At 47.5% G+C, this 16,172-nt stretch overlaps 1 protein-coding gene across 1 annotated transcript; it reads left to right on the plus strand.

Moving 5' to 3' along the window:
- Positions 1-14,937: 14,937 nt before the first annotated feature.
- LOC308081571 (RNA ligase 1-like) lies at positions 14,938-15,912 on the plus strand (the record flags this gene model as incomplete). Its single annotated transcript, XM_080457936.1, has 2 exons — positions 14,938-15,115; positions 15,380-15,912. The coding sequence occupies 2 exons, from the start codon at positions 14,938-14,940 to the stop codon at positions 15,910-15,912; spliced, it is 711 nt and encodes a 236-aa protein (XP_080314062.1).
- Positions 15,913-16,172: the final 260 nt, after the last annotated feature.

Genomic DNA, 16,172 nt, shown 5'->3' on the forward strand with positions numbered 1-16,172 from the left:
CTTCAGTGAAACTTTCAGTTCGGTCGGGGTAGCGGATCATGATATCACTGCTGTGAAGACTGCAGAGATCTGGTCCTGTTGAAGCTTTTTGTCTTTTCTCTCGCCGCAAGTTGTCAGAGAGATTTCTCAGTGCCAGATTACGGGGTGGTTGAAGCATTGTAAACGGTTCCTTACAGAGAGGGCATGTCCTGGATACGTTCTGTCTCCACCACTTCTGAAGACAGTCTTTACAGAAGCTGTGACCACAGAACAAGATATCTGGATCCTTAAAGATGTCACAGCACACAGGACAGGTGCATTCTAACTCAGAAGGAGACAGTCTGGTTGCCATTATGTTCTCGTGTGTTGTGACATCTGAAAGGTTTGGGTCCTTTTATCCGAACGGAGCAAGTACCTCCCAACGAATCCTCAAATGTTAATATTTGTCACCGATGATGTCAGGTAACTACCAATTCTTTATTTTAAATGAACTCAGTTTGACCTGATATCACTTTGTCAGAGTACTTGGCAGGGGAGGCACCCGCAAAATGTTAGAGCCCTCCCTCTGTCACTGTAGGGTGTTTTCAAAAAGTATATATAGAGATACATCCACAGAATGCTGTTAGGAAGACAAAATGTGTTCAAATATGGCTGATCGTTTTTGGTTGCTTTCTGCCAGCAGACCTCACTTTGAGCAAATTGGGGTCAGATTCACTGGTCCACAGAAGAAGCATCAACAAAGGTGCAGAGTTGCCATCTATACCCGTCAAACTCGCCAGTCTTTGGGACACACCTTCCTCCGTCAAATAGAGATTGATGGGACTAGCTACAAAGCCTTTTATGAGAAGTGTCAGAGTGTTGTACATCGTTTGCTCACCTTACCACGGTACCATACCTACGCTGACCATTCCAGAGCTGGGAAATGCAATCTTTTAGGACCTGGGTCATACATCATCGACTACAGTCGTGACTACCAATGGCTACTGATCCGTGTATGTATGCATACTTCCATCCCTGAAGACTCCTGGCTACCAGCAACTGATATCGAAAGGGAAGACGCTTTCCCTATACAGTTGGCTGTGCACATTGGTGACTTGAAACCTTTTCAAGAAATGATGGATCACATTAAAGCAACGTTGGATGAACGCTCACCACTTCCACCAGGCTCACCACTTCAACCAGGCTCACCACTTCTACCACTACCACTACCACTACCACTACCACTACCACTAGCACTACCACTACCACTACCACGACCACGACCACTACCACTACTACTACCACTACCACTAACATTTGTTCACTTGAAAAGGGTTGACTGCGTTGACCCAGTCAATCCGGGAAAGGATATGTGCCCTATTCGATATCTTTGGCTACGTAAAAATGGCAGTTCTGCTCACAGGGTGTCTTTTTATCAAAAATTGTAAACATTATTTGACTATACCCTGTATTCTCTTGTGTTTTACCTACGAAAGTTGTATTAGCGGAGCTGGCAGGCATGAGGATCATGATCATGATGATGTAGAAAATAAATAAAAAACATTATTTGACTATACCCAGTATTCTCTTGTGTTTTGTACCTACGAAAGTTGTATTAGCGGAACTGGCAGGCATGAGGAACAACAATTTAAGGGAAAGTGCCTAAATTGTAAAGAATACACATGTATTTTTGTGTGTCTGTGTGTGTGTTCATGTGAGTGTGCTCGTGTACGCGCGTGTGTGTGGAACTTAGCTCCTGCTCCGTTTGAACCTTTCAAACAAATATGTAATAATGGGGGGAGAAAATCACCCAAGAATGACAAGAACAATGAATAAATAAGTAACACATTTGTTTTATTTTTTATCATGGGTTAGGCTGTGATTGGATGATAGCCTACACTAAACATACCTACTTGTGAGGAGGCCTGGGCTACTCACAAGTAGGTAGGCCTCATATTGAAGGCTACGGTACATTAAGGTAGATTGGAGAGGATCTCAGTTAAGTTCTCAGCTATGGATACAGCAATTTTCACATTCAGGTGGAAAGATCAGGTTCAAAAACCGACCACTATTTTCTTTGGATTTCCCTACAGGAGAATAATGTCTCATTTTTCCAGATTTTACATATCCAATTGGAGACGGATTAGCCATCAGAAAATGGACAGCGTCATGGAAGGAACAAGGAAGCAACACCTGACCCTGGTTATGATCGAGATTAAGAATGGTACAGACAGAAAGAAACTGTCAGAAGCTTTATGTGACACAAAAATGTATTCACTCAAATTAACAAGGAAGATCTGAACACAAAAAAGTTGGTTAACATGCTTTCTTTAATTATGATATGTTAAGCCAATCATTAAAGACTAAATGCAATCAAAATACAAAAGTGTCTCTGATATTATCACTCTTGGGAGTTAATACATATTGTAATAGATCACTCTATGGACTCTACTATTATTCTAGGAAGACGATTCCTTGAAGACCACTGAGCCTCTCTCATCAACACTGAGGGCATCAAAGAAGTCGCGCCAGTTGTAGTAGAATTCCGGTTGGAAGCCCACAGCGTGGCCCTGGAAGTGGATCAATTGTTTGCCGATGTTATCCACTTTGTGTTCTTGAACACCCACATCGGGATTCAGCTTGATGTTGAAGTAATATACTGGTTCTATTGGACAGGGTAGCAGGTTCAACCGTTCAGAGCTAGCGTTCGCCAAGACAGTGGAGTTTTGGTGAAACAGCAGACAAAGGATGCATGAGCATGGGTTCACTGGCTCTGTGGTGAGCGTCTGGTAGGCTTTTGGAGATAGCAGCGAAGGGAGGGGCTTGTCATGGATCTGACCATTGCTCCGGATCAGCAGCTTCCCCTTACAATGGTCACTGTTCGCACATGGCGGCAGCCTAGAGTCTTTAAACATTTTTAGCAGCATAGCCTTGCTGTATTCATTTCGCGCGAGTGCCCGACCGGGGACAGCGTGATCAGCGAACATTGCCAACAAAGGTTCAGAGTTTGCGTTCAGTAGTTTCAGTACAGTGGTCACCCATGAGCAGCAACTGTGCATTGCGTTAGGGAATCCACCTGAGGAGCAAGTGCACAGCTTCGGGTTAGGAGGGCGCTCAGGGAACAAGTCTCGGATGTTTTCATATGTCAGGTGTCTTGTTTGCTGCACCTTAGCCATCACTCGATCCCTGATTGCATTTCTGTATGCTTCAGATTTTGCCGCACCAATGTTATTATCCCCTTCGTAATCTGTGCTTCCTTCATCTGACCCTACCCCGGTTAGGTTTGGCTGCTTAAACAAAGTCTGAATCTCACTGGGCCCATTGGTGAAAGCTGCGGAGCATTGGACACAATGCTCCACCCTCTTTGCGTTTTCAGCACATCCGGGACACAACCAACGGCAGCATACCCTCTCTCTTACTCGGTTAAAAACAGTGCACTCACTGCAGAAGGATAATTTTAGTGTGAGGCATTCGTCGTGGTGGGGCTTCTGCATGTACCAGGGCTCGACCTCAGCTGATGGGTTCTCAAAGCATACAAGACACACACGCACACCCGTGCAGCCACAGTTGATCACCACCCCAGAGTGTATCAGCTGCTTGCTAGTCTTCACCAAGCCTGTGTGGCACACCAAGCATTTGCTTCCCTTCCCTTTCACAGGGGTGCGAGGAAGGTACATCTTCTTACGCTGCGTGTATGGTGTTGACGCAACCTTCCTGTACATGACTGTACACTTGTTTACCTGATTTGCTTGTTTCTCAGAACGCATCTCGTCGCATGCAGCAAGCAGAGTTTCAGGAACGACACCTGTGAACGAAGGACTGTCAAACATGTCCAGGCTGCAACTACTCTGTTGTGAGCTTGCAAAGGCATTGACACTTGATCCGGTGCCTGTGATAGGCGGGATTGTGTTTATCAAGGGTGCAGTTGGCAAGCCACTAGACGAGCTTTCTCTTTTGCCAGAAAACATCTGTGAAGAGCACATAACCTCAATACCGGAGATACTAGAGAACCTTCGGAGGGAATCAGTAAAAAGTGCAGAAGAAGAAAAGAGCAGGCAAAACCCAGGCTTTATAGCAGAAAAGGGAGGGGCCTTGCATAACAACCTGACCAAGCTCTTGTGGCCTAGAGAAATTTTCCAAGTTTACCAAGCTTACCAAGTATCTCTGACATTGAGGAAGCAATACCAGCCCGCGTGCGGAGTAACTGTTTTGGTGAGGCTGAGGAAGTCACACGGACTACCGCCCGGGCTGTATGTGTACAGCAATCCGGATCCCGAGAAGGGATACATGCTAGGGGTGGTGGCACAGTACGGAGTAAGTGTGGCGGAGAGCATTCCCGCAACTATCGCAGTCAGGGTTTACCCAGGCACAGATAACTGCAGCGCAATGTACTTGATTAAAAGGAAGACAACAGGAGGTGCAATTGAATACGGGAACCGAATGTACAGTGAAACTCTGTATATGGGATTGATTCACCCACTTGAGCAAGTCTGTACACTTTGCGATTTTGCCAATATAGCGCTGCGTGACACACAGAAGTGTGTAGTTGACCTGCGGTGGAAGGCCGGCGACCTAATCTCGGACTGCATCCTCGCTGTGCCAAAGATCCATGGGCTTATAGCATTGTTGTGGCACAACAATGCTGATTCACATGCAGTGGAAGAATCCATAGTAGCATGGATCCATGGAGCCAACATGGATTTACCTGATGGTTTTATAAGAGTTATTGATAACTCTGCACACGAGGATGTGTTTGCCTTCAAAACAGCAAAGGTGTCAACTGCAGGGCTTCCTCAGCCCCCTGACCATAGTCACTCATACTTCATGCACATCTATATCGAGGGTGACATTAATAAGGCAAAATTGGCGATTGGGGAGCTGCCTAATGGTATTATGCGGATGGGCTACCCAGGTCATTTGACTTTGGGTCAATGGTACCGGCTGTCGGAGGGGCAACTACAAGGCAGGCCAACCCCACTTTCCCAAGGCAGGCTGCAGCAAGGGGCACTTTCTACACTGCCTGCCCCGGACACAAGGTCTTTGGAAGTTATTAAGGAGATCGGTGTGTGTGATTTCACCGCCGTTGTGCATACTTTGTACTACAGCCATGTCGACTGCACATACAATGTTATGGCCACTCATGTGCTAGAGTATGGAAAAGGGTGTAAAATGGATCTGTGTTTCCTATAGTATTGGGGTGCCACTGTTCTCTCCTATCTGTGATCTCTATGCTGTGTAAGATGACTGTATCCAGTGGGTGTCTTTCTTTTTCCCTGAGTCCTATGGTTGGCATCATGTATGATTACAATAACGGGAGAAAATAAAAGTCAAATGATAACAATGTTTTGTTACCCGGTCTTTATTCAGCAGTATCAAACAATGATGCATGTATTTTGTCTTCAGGCTAAAAACGCATTACCCTAGTTGCAAGCTCTAAACAAATTAAATTTAAATTAAATGAAATAAATGGTTAGAGTGAGGTTGCACTAAAGTAATTTCATGGTGCTTTGGCTTTACATTCTCTTTTTTTTGCACTGACTTACGGATTGGTGTAGGTCACACTTTGGGGTTTCTACCATTTCACTCTCGGAACATGACGAAGAAGGGGTCCTACGTTTGGATCGACTGCTCCTGCCTTCTTTTGATTTGTGCGTGTGCTTTTTTGTCTTAGACTTCTTTTTGTGCTCACTACCGGAGGGATGACTATGTTGACTCTCGTAACACTGCGAAAGAATGAGGTTCGAAATAGGCTGTAAAGGGTTCCTAGTTTCTGTTCCACTGCTCCCTGCACGTTTGGACACATGATCAACAATGCGTCCCGTTCCTTTGTGTCTACCATACACATCTTCCTCGGCCTGCGGTGAAGACGCGTATGTGTAACCCGGTTCGATATTCTCGTCCACCCGCCTGGCCAGACTTTTGACCTTCCTCCTGGCTAGAGCGTCCCTGCCTGAAAGCTGCTCTTGCTGATGTACTGTTGCCATGGTAGAGGCGTAGTCAGACTTGAGGTTCTCCACTGTAAACGGGTCTTCAGGGTAGATGCTGTTCAATGCTGCGACAGCATCCTTCCATTCCCAGTCCTCTTCGAGTACCTTGTAGTGCGCGTGGTATTCCTGTGGCTCCTCGTTGAGTCTCAGCATGATCTTGTCCTGGTAGTAGATGGTGCGTGTATTGTGCGTGCGTGCTTGCAAAAGTTGCTCAGGTTTACGATGGGCACCCCAGAGTATTCTGGGCTGCATACCTTGAGCCTAGGCCAGTGGAAGGTTTCTGGTGTGCCATAACCAGATTCGTTCAAGTGGTCCGTGTTATACGCGACGCGTGTCTCGGGGTAAGTTCTGTATATCACACTACCATAGTATATTGGAGCAGAACACTCGTAACAGTGCTGCTCCAGGTTGCCGATTTTTCGGAACGTCATCTCCTTCAACATTGGCACCCCTTTGGTCGCCTCAAGTATCAATGCCTGCACGGGATCTTCAGTGAAGTCCAGGTTGAAGGTGATGCTTGGAGGAGTTGGAGGGATCGGTGGGGGTCGAAGGCTTTCCTCTTCATTCGTTTCCCCTTCCTCTTCATTCGCGGACTCTTCTGAAAAGTCTGAGCCTGGCTGCTCAAAAGCTTCTTGAGCCTCAAAAGCTTCCCGAGCCTCAAAAGCATCCAACATTGCGCTGCCTACCTTTCCCCAGAACGCCTCATGGCTCTCCGGAGCGTATAAAGCCAGCAGATCGTATACTACTTCAAGGCACACAGTCACAGATGAAACCTTGAAATGGGTCTTGTACGGCATCTTACCGTAAAATGCATTTTCCTTATCCTTCTTGTCCTTGACAAATGTGCAAAGTTTACGTTTCCTCATGTCTCCGTCGTGGATCCGTGGTGGAAAGGTACACGAGGCGCACTCCGCCAGCATCTCGTGTGCCATCGAACTAGCTGGTAGCTGATCATCTGGGAAGTACAGCTGGGCAATACCCGAAATATGAATGTGACCGTCCTTATTTTGGGACTGGCTCAGGCAGCTCTGCACCTTCACTTGCTTCAATACGTAGACCAGAACCTGGCAAGCAAAGTTTGCATTCATATCAATTACCCTGGGCAGTACGTCAGGGAGGCACGCTGCCGAGCACAATTTGAACACAGAGCACACCTCGAGGCAAAGCTGGCCAAATGAAAGCATGTCTAGCGCCTTCATGCGTTCCTTGTTGAGTTTGGAGATGAAGTGAGAGTCAGAGCTAGATAATGTATCTGGCACCCTAGTCCAGGGAGGCACCCACAGATCAAAGACAAAGTGGCAAGCTAGCTTCATAGCCTCTCCAAACACCAGCTGATTGATGATGCCCAGCATCCTCATGTTGTCCCGGCCCCGTCTACCAGGGTTCATCACGAATGTTTTCCTCATCATATCAATGCAGCTGGTTCTAGCTGTGTCAAAAGACTCGCTGAACTGGAGCAAGCTGGAGCAGCCGATCATACAAACGCACTGAACTAAGTTCTGTCTGAAGAGACAGGTTGAGGCAATTATATCCATTTGCTGTTCCTTCACAGTGTCGACAATACTCTGAAAGGAACAAGTTCGCGAGGAGCTATTTGTGAACTCTGAGGACATCACAAGACACCTGTCCAGCCAAGCAGGGCTGGTGTGTTCCAGTGAGTTGCTTGTCCACACAAACCCTACGTTATGCACCGCCTGAACCTTCTTTGTGTCCAGGAGACCAGTAGCCGGGTCACAGATCACGGTGTCACTCTCAAAAACACTATCGTCCAGGAGGTGCTTGAACTGGTTGGGCATGTTTGCAGAATCTCGGTCTGTACCACGTGTGCCCTTTTGCGTGTTGTGAGTGTCCTCAATCATTACAGTCCATGAAGTACGAATTTTCTTGTATTTGAATGACTGATCTGTGAACGAAGTCAGGTCCTCCATGCAGGTGGGTGTGATGTGAAACATGATTTTGATAACTTTGTTGATAAATGTTTTGCCCTCTCCTGCACCTGTGAAATTAAACAACATGAACCTCTCTATAGTGTAACGAGGCGCGGTATTGGTGATCACATAGTTTAACGTAGTGGATGCCTGGAAAAGCCGGTGGACTTTGAATGTGTCCACAAACATGTGCGAGATCAGAGCCTTGTCATAAAGCTTGAGTGCGTTGAAGCTGGAAGTTTCTAGGTGCCCCCTCACGCCCCTAGACAACATTGAGTACACGTTGGTACACCTCCTGCCAAGTGACAGAGCAGAATTCTCCCGAGACCCTTCGGTAAGTGAACGGAATTGAGCATAGAGGTCCTTGACTGGCTTGGGAGCACTGAACCGGCCCTCAGTCAGGCACGTGTACATCTTGTTAGCCATGGTCTCAAAGAGATGTGCGCTGTTCTCAAACTTGTGCTTAGCCTTCATCTCTGTGGCAAGGCGGTTCAGCTTTGCCAAGTGTGGGAACAGCCTCTCTATGGTCTCCTCCTGGCTCACCATTAGGAAAGGGTGGATAGGCGACGTGTTGTACAGGCAAGTGTAGCATGCTAAGCACTCCTGCGTGCAACGTGGAAAGCAACCACAGCGGAGTTTACGGAAAATACTGGCTTGTGCTGCATTCCTGCGGCATGCTGTAATGTCTTCCATCATCCTGCTCATTGTGCCTTTAGGCACCGATACATGCTTGTGAATCCTTATGTCTAGAAAGGCAGCAGGGTTTTCCCTGTTAATCAGCGAGACCATGTTGTACTCAAACACAATTAGGGACCGCACATTCACCAAACTCCCCTTGCCGCTTTCGGCTAAGTTGTTAACCACCCCTCGGATTTCATCTAAGAATGTCTCCTGTTCCTTGGCAAAGCAGCCCTGGGACAACAACTGTTCACAAGACATGGCATCCATCAGGGTTTTAAAGAGTTGCCTGCCGTCACCCTCACCACATGGGAAGTGTAAGTCAATGATCTCTGACAAGGACTGCCTCAGACCTTCCAGGCTTAGGTCCTGGATTGTGGCGGGTACGGCGTGTGCTCCGCGAGCCGAGATCATGGGAATGTACGCAGAGCCCATGAGCTGCTGCACCTTACTCTTTTCCATATTCTTTGAAACCAAGCTGTCGGACACACAGTGAAGGCAGTTGAACATGGCACTCATCTCGCCCTTGCTGTCACGCATGTTGATCATGGCATAGTTGAGTGAAGATATCCTGTGCTTCACTAGAGACAGCCTCATGAATCCAGCGAATGCCTCTTGGTGTACATTTTCCATAGTATGTTGTTCGTGTATATCAGTACTATTTTCTTCGTCTATATCAGTACTATTTTCTTCGTCTATGTAATTTGTATGTAACACACCTAAACTCCCCAACATTTCACTTTCCTCCATTTCGCTTTCCTCACTTTCCTCACAAGAGACCTCAGAGGAGGTCTCTTGCTCACTTATAGAAATCTGGACATCAGGCTCCTCAGACATGTCTAGCACAAAGCAAAAAAGAAGTGCCTCTGCAAAGTCCTCACGTATGGGCGATGATAGTTTTCCCACATCGCGATTCTCTATAGTGATTTGCAACACCTTGCCCTTGAAGCAGTAGGTAATGTACAACAGCAGCTGGAACAGTGCACGCTGCTTGAGCTCAAGCGCTGCAAAGCAGTGCATGTCAGTTGAGTTGTCATAGAGAAGGTTCTTCTCGATAGCAAGGAACATGACATGCCTTTCTTTGGGTAAAGCTACCTCAGGGAAAGCTGCAGTGCACCAGTTGCGTGGGGGCACCTGAGGTCCCAGACTCTCATCCTTGCCCTTACGAGGCATCCTAGGGATCCTCGTAAGGTTAAAGCCCCCTGCTGTATTTTAGACATTTTATTTTGTTCTCTCTTATCTATTTCTCCTACTGTGACTGGGGTGGAGCCTAATTCAATCCACTAAGTGAACACCGTTACCCGCCCACTCCCTGTAGATCCTCAAAAAGTTGTCAACATAGCAAAGCACAATTTTTTTCCACCATGGATGGCCCTTTTCCCTTCATGTCCATCTTCCCCGGCATGTACCCAACAAGGCGCAGTGTTGACACAGTTCAAGAACCCAGCCTAGTGGGTCTCCTCATAAAGTCTGTCATGTATGATCACGAGCTAAACAGCCTGCTCTGCAGGGCCCTGGTTGTGCACTCAATCAGCAAAGAGTCCCTACACAGCTCTGTCTCAATGCATGTGACTAACATCCACCCAGTGGTGGGCTATGATCTTGAGATTGAGGATTCCTCAAATGAGAATTGGGAGGGAGTCAGGACCAACTGGCAGCAGCATATGGTTGCTGATCCTGTACAGGTATTGGTCCGTCAGGACGATATCAAGAAGCAGGTGAACGCTCAGGTATTCCCTCTGGCTTCTGTGAACTCTGCAGAAAAATATTTTAAAAAAGTTAAGGGAGCGCTGAACTTTGGTGATTTCAATGTAGAAAAAGGATATTATATGTCAAGTGATGGTAATGTCCCAGCACTGTGCATAGGCATAATGTTTGGCCGACTCTACTTCCTGCCAGTTGCAAATGTTGACTGGCAGAAGAAGAGCACCAAGATATCTCCACAGAACCTAATCTATGATCACGAGCTCTCTGAGGCTGAGGCTCTAGTGTTTGAGACAAAACATCGTGACATATTCTACAATGTCGCTTGCCTCCACATTGATACGGTTTACAAGGACAGATATAGAGATCCAACAACCCGGTGCATTATATTTGCGTCAAAATCCCCCTACTGCACAGAGAATAAGGTGAAAAAGCTCAATGCCAGTGCTCTCCAGTTGAAGCGAGAGTTGGAAGGAAAATTAAACCCACAAGGCTCATCACACGTGGATATCCCAAGTCTTCCCGAAGATGTGTCCGGAAAACAGCACGAGATTACCTGCCTTTCCATCGTGTCCCTGCGTGGGGACCGAGTCAAGAAGCCGGGTGAACACAGGAAGAGCCTGATGGTGTTCTACAACAAAAGCAAGGTGAAGAACGGCCCCGAGCTTGAGGTGAGCGCTGAGGTTGCACTTACTGCGGCCATCAAAGATCCAAAACGGATCAGGATCGTGGAGTGCAAAAACGAGTATTATCTGATTTGTCAGGTGCTCTTGGCACTGAAAGAACAGAACATCGAGCTGCTATACATGTACAACGCCGACTTTCACCTTAGGGTGCTTGAGCAGCGAGTTCAGTTTTACTTGAGCAGCTGTTGCAGTCACCATTACCACCTAAGTGCCGAAAGTCGTGGTAAGCTGCATACGCTCTGGTACGGATTGTTCGTTTCTGACAACTTTGGGAGCAGGATGAAGCCTGTGTTTCAGTTCGAGATGGTGCGTATGATTGAGATGTACGAATCAATGGTCACAGCGCATAAACCCTGTGTGTCCCATGCAGCTCAAGAGTTCAGGAATGGAAAAAAGAAGCTTGGCCATTTCAAGAGCAACAGCTGTGGTGCCAATGTGATCGACCTGTTCAGAATGGCAGGGACACAGTCCACTAAGTATTGCTGTCCCAGCATGAAACTTAACGACGTTGTCCGCTACGTCGTTGGCGACAAGAGACTGAAAAGGGGCTTAACGCTCAAGGACCCTAGAAAGCTGTACAAAGTATCGGAGGTGAGTGACTCTTGCAAGGACGAAATGATCCGCAAAGGTGGAAAGGATCTCTTCAAGGTGCTTGTCTACAACCTGCAAGACTCGCAGTTGTGCGCGAGGCTGGCCAAGGTGCTGGACCCAGTCTCCTCCCTGTTCCATCGCTGCCGCGCCACGCTCAACATCGACGTGATCGTACATGGCCGCTACAACACGTTTGAAGGCTTTGTGCAAAGCATACACGCCGTGCAGATCCCTCAGCTGAAGTACAAGTTGGATAACCTCAGGTGTGTCGCTGGTCCACTTGGGCGTAAACTGAAGAAACGAAAGCCCTGGACCATTGAGTTCAGCAAGGAATCATGCCAGGGCGGCTCTGTGTGCGATCCCATGACAGGGCTTCACTACTCAGGACCCGGCATGGGACTGGAGCTGTCTTTCGACTTTGCTAGCATGTACCCGTCGATCATGAGTGTGCTCAACGTATCTTTTGAGTCCACAGTACCTTGGCCACCGAAAGAGTTTGACCACGACCTCACCGGGTGGTTGTGCTACCACTGGGAGGCCGAGGGATTCAAGTGTGCATCTCTGATCATGAAGTATGACGACGTGGAAGGAAGCTTTGTTCGCGATGATGGTATCATGAACTCGTCCATGGAGCGATACTACAAGCGCCGTGCCGAGTACAAGCAGTTGCTTAGTGCGTCGGGGCTAAGCGAAGAGAAGCGAGCTTACTTTGAGCTTCTGGTGCTTGAGTGTAAGATCTTGATGAACTCCTTCTATGGCATTGCTGGTATATGCGGACCTCTCATCTCAGCTGCAGGCAGGCAGCAGATGAAGGTGGTCAAGGAGTGCACGTCAGAATGTTTTGATTCAAAGTGTACCATGGTGTATAGTCACACGGACAGCATCATGATGGTGGTGGGCTACGGACCCAAAGACCAGCCTGAGCATGAGTTACAAGACAGAGTAGACAATGTTCAGCCGGGTGCAGAGGGAGAGGGGCTGGCAGCATTTGCAGCACAGGCACGTGATGCAATCACTCAAAAGTTTGCCAGAACGGAGACAATGGTACCTAAATTCTGTGAATTTGTGCACAAGAGGATCATTGAGGATGTGCTTGGTAGACTTTATTACATAGGGCCTGGAAACTCTACACACCGAGCCTTCAGGGACCCAAAGTGTGGAGAAACGCTTGGGTACCCAACATACCTGGTCAAGATGTCTGACGGACCTGAACTCGATATAACTGGCCCCTTCGTGAAGAACCATAGGATCAATCTCAAGTACGAAAACAGCAGCTCGGTCATATGCTATCAGGCCAAGGGGATGTACATCAGCTTGAGCCACACGCTAAACCACGAGACGGGCGAGCTCGCGAAGGTGGCAGTGAAAAAGCGAGGCGTCTCAGTTTGCAAGAGTGTCCGCACTGCATGTGACGAAGCGATGGCCAACGTATTCATCGCCTGCGTGATGCGAGGTGACTGCCTGAAGCTGGAGCCCGACATCAGCCGATGCTTCTCCACCCTGCCCTGGCACCAGTTGAGCATGGGAGACTGTGTGTTGTTCAATCGCCGTAAGGTGCAGATTGACCGTGCCACGGGCCTATGGCTGGGATTGGTGGAATGCGAAACTGCACTGGACCGCCATAGGGTCGAGCTGGTAAAGGCAGTGGAGCTAGATGACGGGTTCACGGCCGTGTCTGTAACGCTCAGCAATGGTACCTATGCTGAGTGTTTTGAGGTTATGACGCTGTACAAGGACAAGCTATACTGCCTAAACCACCTCTTTTCTTCAGCAGAAGCCATACGAAGGGACCTGATTGCGTGCCATGCGGCAGAGCTAGAGGCATCTAAGTTAGCTTCTGGGTTCTTTCCATGGCACAGGCTGCTGAAATGTGAGAAAAACATCAACCTGAAACCGGAAGTGCTCAACAGGCTAAGGGTCAAGAGCACAAGCATCAGGACCACATACTTGGAAACAGTGAAGCACACACAGAATCTGCAGAAAATCACAAGTGTTTCATTAAGGCCATCCATGAGGCCCGGCGATGAAAAGGTAAAGCCTTGCGAGGCAGTTTTCTACAGGTACCCTCTGGATCTCAAAATCAAGACTGGCAGCTTAAAAGGTGGAGCAGAGGCAGAGGAGCCTAGGGGCAGCAAGAGGCCCAGGTGTTCATCTCATTCTGCAGAGACCGATAACGAGGGCCCAAGCAGCAAGAGACACAGGACCTCAGCTAGTTGCTATAACTCAGATGAACAAGATGGGGATCTGTTCCAAGCGAGCACAGTAGCCCAACAAGCAGCGGATGGCAAGCTGGAAAAGGTTACTTTTCCTCCCGGCAGCAACAACATGCTTAGCTCAAGGGTGCTGGTGAGCCGAGATGCCAAAATCTCCCTTATAAGCAGTCAATCCAATATGACCGCGTACTGTGTGGTGGATTACTGCCTGTCCCGCTACATGTACAGCCAAACACATGACAAAGAGACCATGGAGTCCTGCCGCAAGCACTTAGCCCAAAGGTTCAATGCAATTTCCGAACGAGTACAAAGGGCAAGTAAAGTGTTCCTGACCTTGATGAATAACTGTCCACTACACATGATCCCTAGCTGCGGGCGCCAGGAGCTTCAGAGCATTACAGCACGCAGGACCGCTCACTTGCGGTTCCCAGTCGATAAGCTGAAGCTGGCTGGTGTAGTGATCATCCAGGACATGGGCCTAAACCCGGACACTGTGTACCGGTCGGAGATTGCTGCCTTTGGCGCATTGCTGTCCAAAACCCTTCGTGAGGGCACCCTTAAGCTCACTGAAGATAGGCAAACTGACAAGGGATGCATTTCAGTGAGCGTGCCTCGGGTGCTGCTTGACAACGCCGGTATTTGTGCTCAAGGGACATGGATATCAGTGCAGGGGGGTGAGTTTGATGAAGGTGAGATACTTGACCTGACAGGAAGCCTGTACCAGGCAGTCATGGCAAAGCAGGTTTATGAGCCAGAAGCCTTTCCCATGTACACTGCTCCACTGCCTGACAAGGTCCTTGTCATCATGCCATATTACAACAGTGACCGGCAGGTAGTTCACCAGTGGCTTGTAACATTTGCTAAAAAAGGATGGTTGAACAAACAGAAACCCATGTATCACTGCATAGGATGCAAAAAATTCTTCAAGGAGCTGAAAGCTCTTCGCATTCCGGTTTCCAGGCTGGAGAAAGCAGTGTATGATGATTCCAAAAGAAGGAGGCGGTTCGGCACATGTGTTTCAGAGATGTCATTAGGGGCGTGGTATGGGATAGTATAAAACTTGTAACACAGCATCTGAAGGACAGACTCTGAAGGACAGACATCACATGTAACATTTTGTAGGACTCAAAAAATAAAACTAAAATTAAACAAGACAGATAAAATGCCTCGTTTAGGTTCTGTACAACAGAAAATGGAGTGTTTATTTGAGAGAACCATAGAAGACGGACCATCTAGCAAGCACAAGGACCAGCAATATAAGGTTGTCACAACAGAAAAACTGAATGACCTAGTGCTGAAATCTGACATTCACAGTGCACTTGTCACAGAAAAGGTGGATGGCACCTGCTGTTATGTTACAGAGTTCGAGGGTAAACCATACCTCTGGGCAAAGCGAGAACTAAAGCTCAAAGAACCTGAATGGGAACGGTTCAAAGAAAATCGCAGTGCACACCGCCGTGGTATTCGCGAAGGCTTCACATACAACATTAAGAAGGACTTTAAGAACATCCCAGAATATTGGATCCCTGCTCACGTTGGGGAAAATAAATCTGAAGTTAACAAATTTGGAAATGTCCTAGGTTGGGTTCCTGTACATGAATGTGACAAGTTGTACCCATTGCATTCTTCTGTAGTCAACCATGGTGCAGCCCTGGTTCTCAGGCAGAGCTCTGAAGAGGAAGTCCTGTTGGAATTGGCTCTGGTTCCACTGGCAGAACTAATGGGACAGACCCTTGAGCTAATTGGCCCAAAGATCAACGGCAACCCTTATAAACTGAACATCCGAATGCTGGTGGCTCATGGAACTCTGCTTGTGAAAAAACCTCCTTCTCTGAACTGCGAGCAGTTGCTTTTCTGGTTCAAGGATAGGCCAGAAGGGCAGATTGAAGGCATTGTGTGGCACTGTGCTGATGGAGCTATGTTCAAGCTCACTAAAGTGCACTTGCAGATGGACTGGAGAAATGTTCAGGACAAGTACCTTTGCACCAGGCCTGTGTTCATTAATGTTGACCGTGAAGGATTACCAGAGCACCAGCAGCATCAGTGCAGCAGCTGTACAGATGGAAAGAAGATGAAGAAGATGAAGGGTAGCAGCATGGAAATGTTTACTGCCTTGTCCAAGTTGAATGGAAGCCGCTTCTTGCGGCTGCAGGATATCATGAAATGATTGCAATGAAACAATAAATAAAGATCATAAAGTTTTGACACAATCTTTGATATTTTTGTATTCTTTATTTGATCTGAGTTACGTTACATGTTTTCGATTAAAAAGGAGGCAGTTGCTTTTATTGGCATCCTTAGGGGTGTGCTGAGCAGAGTATAAAGTGAATGAGATATATTGATTTAAATGAAAAAGAACAGGGGAACTGAAGGTTGATGCATAATATTTTGTGATAACATACATATATTTTTTTTTTACATCCACAA

This window comes from Gymnoscopelus braueri (genome assembly GCF_963280865.1).
Source record: "Gymnoscopelus braueri genome assembly, contig: SCAFFOLD_182, whole genome shotgun sequence".
NCBI classification, from domain to species: domain Eukaryota; kingdom Metazoa; phylum Chordata; class Actinopteri; order Myctophiformes; family Myctophidae; genus Gymnoscopelus; species Gymnoscopelus braueri.